Here is a 6,875-nt window from a genome sequence, read left to right on the forward strand (position 1 = left end):
TCTTCTCCCATTCAATAAGTTGCCTTTTTGTCTTAATTAATGTGTCCTTTGCTTTACAGAAGCTTCTCAGATTCAGGAGTTCCCATTTATTCATTGTTGCTCTTATTGTCTGTGCTACTGGAGTTATACATAGGAAGTAGTCTCCTGTGCCCATTCATTGCAGGCTACTTTCCACTTTCTCACCTATCAGGTTCAGTTTTAAATGAATCATATATGACATATGCATATGCGTTGTGACCTATATCCATCAGTATAGTTCTGAAGGCAAAATGATTACTTAAATACTCTCACAGGGATAGTTATTTATTTCTGATAGGAGTGCTCAATTAATCATGCCAACAGAACCTGACCTTTAGTCTAATGCTATTTGTTTAGAAATATGAGATCATACACTGTTCAAGAGGGTCAAAGTGGAAACACTGGACAGATGCAGGTTGTTGTCATGCAGCACCATTGATTGATTCCATGAAACTCCCTCTAACTAACTGTATAAAAGCTTTGTCAGGTCAGTTCCTTCACAAACAGCATTCTACTTTGAGCTTCTGCACAAGAGCAAAGGCAGACACCAGCATGGTAAAGTTTCTGCTGCTGGCTTTGGCATTTGGTCTGGCCCATGCTCATGCTGAGGTAAATTCATTTGGTCTGTACATTGGTTTGATGATCTTCAACAGCATATTTCTGTAGATGTGATATGTCATTTAGTTTGTCTATATAAGTCCATATTTATACAGTAAACTTTCTGACTTTCACTCATGCGCACTTTTTCAATCAGGTTTTTCTAAGATGAAACAAATGAAATAAGGAAACTACGGGTTGAATTTCAGAGCTTAAGAGACCAACACATGAGTAGTTTCAAAAGGTCTCAGGTATCAAATGCTATGTAAATTGAGTCATCGTATTACCCTGTGTATTTCACATCCCTAGAAGCATAATTTTGAACCAATAAACAAAATATTGGTGATTTATGCTTCTAGTTATTTTATGTATTTACAAAGCCTGGGATCAGAGATTCGATACCAACTCACATTCCAATGGCCTTTATTGTTTGTTCAGATTGAAGGAAAGTGGGTTACTACTGCAATCGCTGCAGACAATGCTGACATAATAGAAGAAGGAAGACCTATGAGACTCTTTGTTCGTGAACTTGCTTGTACTGAGGCATGTAATAGATTGGAATTCACATTTTATATCAAGTAAGCAAATTGTGAACCGTGCAAACTGCGAAGACTGTTTACGTCTCACAGATTTTATGTTGATAAACTTACAGGCAAATGTTCTGTTTCTGGTCTTGAAATTGAAGGCCTTATTTTCAGAAATGTGATTATGTTGTTCCATGATGGTTTAGCTCTGGACACCACTCAGAAGTTAGACACTGTCTCCAGTTCCTTGAATGTTTTCTTAGAATTGTCCAGGTTGGACGCCTGTGCTCTAATATTTTATGCAGGAGATGCTAAGAATCTCATTAATAGTAAGTCAAAAGTGTGTGTGAACATTTGGTTCAAAGCATACATGTTACTTAATATGTCATGTAATGATAATAAGTTATTATTCAGTCAATGACATCATAAGAAAGTCTTCTACACACAGTTCAGATAGATCTAATTTGTAAAGTACTGTCTCTGATGCTCTAGTTTCAAAAATTCTCTCTCTGAAATTTGGGTAACTATGTTCATTGAAAGAGTGCATAATAGCATAAGAACTTTAAGAACTTAGAACTATTTCTATCTTCTAGCTCCAACTGTAAGTTTTAAGTTACTAACAAAATCACTTAAAATGTATGTATATAAACTTATGTACATTATTATTGACTGGAACATGAGAATTTAGATATTAATCATCATATGCATTAAGTAGTGAAAGTTGGATAGAGAAGTCATCGGAGCATTCATAGCACTCAGAAAAATTTCCACAAATAAAGGAAGTCATGTGTGTGATTACAAACAGGATGGTAATTTTAAACAAGAATTAGGAGAAGTGAGGTAATCATAGGAACATCTGTTCCATCTCTGTACACTGTTCATAGATACTATTATTTTCAAACTCATTATAATATGTGAAGATCTTTAATATGAACTCAAAGGTTATAAAGGATAAACCATCATTTCCATGTTTGACTTGTAGGGTGAATGGACAATGTACAACGACCAAAGTCATTGCAAATAGGCAAGCAGATGGCCAGTACAGAGCCCAGTGTAAGTACAGAATTTGGGAGCTTTCTCTGAACAAAAGCATTGTGGGTGAGCATACAAGCTGGCACTTCAGTTGCCCATAGGTATATAAATCTAGAATAATTTTGGTTTCTTGGAAATTTCTTAATCGTTCCAACTAACATAGATATGTTACAAGTCAGAGTATGTTGTAGGTCAACTGAAGTTTACATGAAGAACACTATTACCTAAAAGTGTGAGTAATGCTAAGAAAATGTCTCCAAATACCTTCCTGCATGAAAATTTATTTCTAGTTAGTATTCATTGTCTTTACTTTTATACAGTATCTTGGTTTGCTATTGGACAGGCCTGCCACTCACTAATAAGTCTCAGTGGCCTCGCACATCTTTGCAAACTTCGTGCCTGACGCTAAAAAGTACTTATATTACAAGCATTCTCTACCATCTTTGATTCATAGAGTATTTAAACAGTGCTATATTAAGGTTTCTTTTTCTCATATTTTATAGAGTTGCTAACATTTAAATTATTTGGTGATATACTTCAATTTGAAAAACAGTTAGAGGAAAATCTGCTTAAGAATTTCAGACAGACATTCAATTTTGTAAAAATGACAAAATAATAGCATGATTATTCAGCTGAATTATAACTGGTGTGGCTTTTTTAATCATAAATGAATGAAGGGCATATTCTTCTGGAAAGTCTATTGTTTTCAATACTTACATGGTTATTAAAAAGAGGTGCTCTAATAGAAAATTGATAGCTCCTAAAATCTTTTATTTTTCCATTGAACAACTTTTATCCTTTAATCAGTGTCAGTAAGAGGAAATACCAAACACACACAGAGAGATTGAGATAAAGAGAGAGAGAGAGAGAGAGAGAGAGAGAGAGAGAGAGAGAAAGGCATATGTACACTCACATAGAAAACACACACAGAGACAGACAGACACACACACACTATGAAAGTCTAGTAAACTTGAAATATTCATTGTTATATCTTTTCCATCAATAATCTTACAAGAAGAAAACATTTGTGCATATCTCCAATTAGTACAGTCTCTTTGCATATTTATTAATTTGCCCACCGGGTATTATCATGGTATGACACCAAAGTTTTATACTTTCAGGAAATTGTTAAGTGATATTTTGGATATGGTTGAAAGGGGAAGGAATACCCAGCAGAGTGATCCCACAGGTCTTGACACAAGGAATTCAGAGAAAATGGAAAGTGTCTGTCCCTAGAATTCACTATCAGGTTTAAAGAGTGGAAACGAGTGGTCACTGCATTATGATGGGATCTGCCAAATGAAGGACTACAAGAATACCTTTGCCCATGTTTTTCATATGATAGTGAATCAGAGATGATTTCTAGAATCATGGCCAATATTAATGTTTTGTCACAGGTGACATTAAACAAAGTAGAAAAAATGAGTGACACTCATTTTGAAATGTTTCTCTTACTGCAGTTGAAGGTGACAATATAATTGCACCTGTGTATGTGACACCAGAAATCATAATCTTTCTTGTTCAGAATGTGGATAGAACTGGCCGGACAACAAACCTGATTTATGTTCTTGGTAAGAATGGTAGTGGGTTTTCTGATGTAGTAAGAGAAGTATCCCCCTGCAAATGGTGCCCAAGTACAGTATCATGTGTTTCCAAACTTCTCTCCACTAAATTAAAATGTGATTATTGTGTGGACCATCTTTTACTTTATTTTGTAATTTAAGTAGAATGGTCATTGAAGACTTGTGGTAATGGGGGAGCCTATTGGAAGTGTTTATGTTCATGTTTCCTCACTGGAAATGAGGGAGCATATATTATTTTCCCAAAGTTCAGACCATTTTGAGTGTCATTTTCTCAAGTGTGTACTAAATTAAAAAATGAACTCTAGATGATAGACTTGGAAGAAATGTGAAGCTTTACTAACAGGCCCCCAAGAATCTCTAGTGTCATGGTTTTGAAAGTGGGTAAGATTGAGTTGAGTGAATTCTCTAGAGGAGTTGTTTTTTTTATTTTGATAATCATGAAACACTGAGATGTAATGTCATTACCATTTATACTTTATTAAATGTGTTTGTGGAATGTGGGGAAATTATTATTGCCTGTATTGATCCATCGAGGGTAGATGAAATTGGAGCATTTGGGATACTAAGGATGCAATGTAATTTCTTCAGAGTTCTACTGAACATGTCTCTGACATTGTCAATCATACAATACAGGAAAAGGACAATCTTTGACTTCTGTACAATATGAAAAACTTGAGGAATTTGCCAAGGTCCAGAACATTCCAAGAAAAAACATTCAAGATATTCTGGCTACAGGTAACCTCAGTGAATATTATAGTGGTCATAGGATATATAAATATATACATTTATAAATGTATATGTATATATTTATATTCCTGATGCATATATGTATATATACACACATAGTCTTTCTATCTATTTATCTATCTAATCAGTAATATTCCTAATTCAGATTATATCTACTCATATGCAATCTTTCAGTTTCTATTTTCAGAAATAATCCTTGGGGAACTGTTCTCATATTCAGATAAAAACATTTATGTCATTCCTTACAACATTTGTGTTCTTTTACAGATATTTGTCCTAAATAATGACTTTCTCTAGGTGAGTAGAAACAGGAATCAGGCTGAATCATCTTGATATTTGAATGGATTTGTACTTATTACATAAAAAAATTGGAAATATGTTTGGGAAAAAGGAAAAAATAAATTCCAAATTAGGCAAAATCAAGGCAGAATATTATTTGTCTTTTAAATCTGAATATCTTACAGTGAAAAAATAAATAATAGAATATATTTATTTATAAAACAATATGAAGCACTTTTATCTTGTTCAAAATTGCTAACATTTTCATATTAAAATATTCATCAAGAGAATATTTCTTGTATTTGACAAATCTTACTCTACTTATGATTGTAGGGTATTATTTGTCACAGACATAGTAAAAGCCTGTTGATGTTTTTAGCATATTCTTTGAAACTTCTCAATATAAATTTTCATATATAGCCACAGAATGTCATTATTTTCTTTTGACAATGCTCCTATAGGATGCCAAGTACAAGGTATTGGTGACTGCTAGGGAAGGAACTGTTTATGTACAATCCATTCTGTATACTCTATATTGTTATATTTAATTTTGCATTCATCATGGGCAAGGATGAATATTTACTGTATGTTCAACCATGTTTTAATTTTTGATTTCATGTCTGCACAGATAACAACAGGATGAGAATTATACATCATGTCCTCTTGACCATGGGATCAGTATCACATTCAAATCACCATTTTTAAATGAATTTTCCCCTTTCTTGTAAAGTCTGGGTACCACATTCCAAATTCCTGACTTGCCTTTCCTTTTCCTTCCTATTACCTATGAGCTATACTTACTTTTTGAATGATTAAATAAAATGTATCAAGAAGCAATAAAGACGAGTGAAAAGGATCTCATTCAAAAACATGTAAATGCTCACTAAGCTAATTAAAATAGTCACTCCAGTGTAAGAAATCATATCCATATTACTAAAATATATTGCAATAGTTAGAAATGTCACAATTACTGGTGAAGGATGGACACAAACACTGCAAAAGTGATTGGATGTTGTGCTTCATATTTATTTTTAGCTGAGAATTTTGTTTTGCAGCTGAATGGTCCTAACACACTAAGAGATTTGACAGAACAAACTCATTGAGTCTGTTTCCATGTTCCACATTATTTAAAAGAGAGGACAAAATATATATTTTTTTTTTTATTCTTTTTTAATTAAAATTTCCACCTGCTCCCCATTTCCCATTTCCCTCCCCTCCTCCCAAATATTGCCCTCCCCCCACTTCCCTCCCCCTATCCCCACTCCTCTTCTCCTCCCCCCACTCCATTCCCCCTCCCTCTCGATACTGAAGAGCAGTCCAAATTCCCTGCCCTGCGGGAAGACCAAGGTCCTTCTATCTACGTCCAGAAAGGTGAGCGTCCAAACAGGCTAAGCTCCCACAAAGCCAGTTCATGTATTAGGATCGAAACCTAGTGCCATTGTCCTTGGCTTCTCATCAGTCTTCATTGACCGCCATGCTCAGAGAGTCCGGAATCAACCCATACTTATTCAGTCCCAGACCAGCTGGCCTTGGTGGGCTCCCAATAAATCAGTTCCACTGTCACAGTGGGTGGGTGCATCCCTCGTGGTCCTGATTTTTTGCTCATGTTCTCCCTCCTTCTGCTCCTCATTTGGACCTTAAGAGCTCAGACCGTTGCTCCAAATTGAGACTCTGTCTCTACCTCGATCCATCGCCAGATGAAGGTTCTAAGGTGATATGCGAGATATTCATCAGTATAGGATAGGGTCATTTCAGGTTCCCTCTCCTTAGTTGCCCAAGGTACCAGCTGGGGACATATTCCTGGACACCTGCGAACCCCTCAAGAGTCAAGTCTCTTGCCAACCCTAAGATGGCTCCCTTAGATAGGATATATACTTCGCTGCTCCCGTATCCATCCTTCCTATATCCAGCATTGTTTGTAATAGCCAAAACCTGGAAACAACCTAGATGCCCTTCAATGGAGGAATGGATGAAGAAAGTGTGGAATATATACATATTAGAGTACTACTCAGCAGTAAAAAACAATGACTTCTCTAATTTTGCGTGCAAATGGATGGAAATAGAAAACACTATCCTGAGTGAGGTATCCCAGACT

General features: G+C 35.4%; 1 protein-coding gene across 1 annotated transcript; it reads left to right on the plus strand.

Moving 5' to 3' along the window:
* The first annotated feature begins 533 nt into the window (after window positions 1-533).
* Window positions 534-5,614, plus strand: LOC130868235 (odorant-binding protein-like). The gene is made up of 7 exons (XM_057760495.1): window positions 534-627; window positions 1,054-1,193; window positions 2,122-2,192; window positions 3,632-3,742; window positions 4,388-4,489; window positions 4,769-4,798; window positions 5,409-5,614. The coding sequence occupies exons 1-6, from the start codon at window positions 571-573 to the stop codon at window positions 4,783-4,785; spliced, it is 498 nt and encodes a 165-aa protein (XP_057616478.1). The 5' UTR covers window positions 534-570; the 3' UTR covers window positions 4,786-4,798; window positions 5,409-5,614.
* The last annotated feature ends 1,261 nt before the right edge of the window (window positions 5,615-6,875 follow it).

This window comes from Chionomys nivalis, chromosome X, assembly GCF_950005125.1.
Source record: "Chionomys nivalis chromosome X, mChiNiv1.1, whole genome shotgun sequence".
NCBI classification, from domain to species: Eukaryota; Metazoa; Chordata; class Mammalia; order Rodentia; family Cricetidae; genus Chionomys; species Chionomys nivalis.

Excerpts from the sequence above, each read along its gene's own strand:
- LOC130868235 (XM_057760495.1), top strand. The coding sequence starts at position 571 with ATGGTAAAGTTTCTGCTGCTGGCTTTGGCATTTGGTCTGGCCCATGCT. Across the intron at positions 628-1,053 it reads TGGCCCATGCTCATGCTGAG|ATTGAAGGAAAGTGGGTTAC; the intron begins GTAAATTCATTT and ends TTGTTTGTTCAG. Across the intron at positions 1,194-2,121 it reads GAATTCACATTTTATATCAA|GGTGAATGGACAATGTACAA; the intron begins GTAAGCAAATTG and ends TTTGACTTGTAG.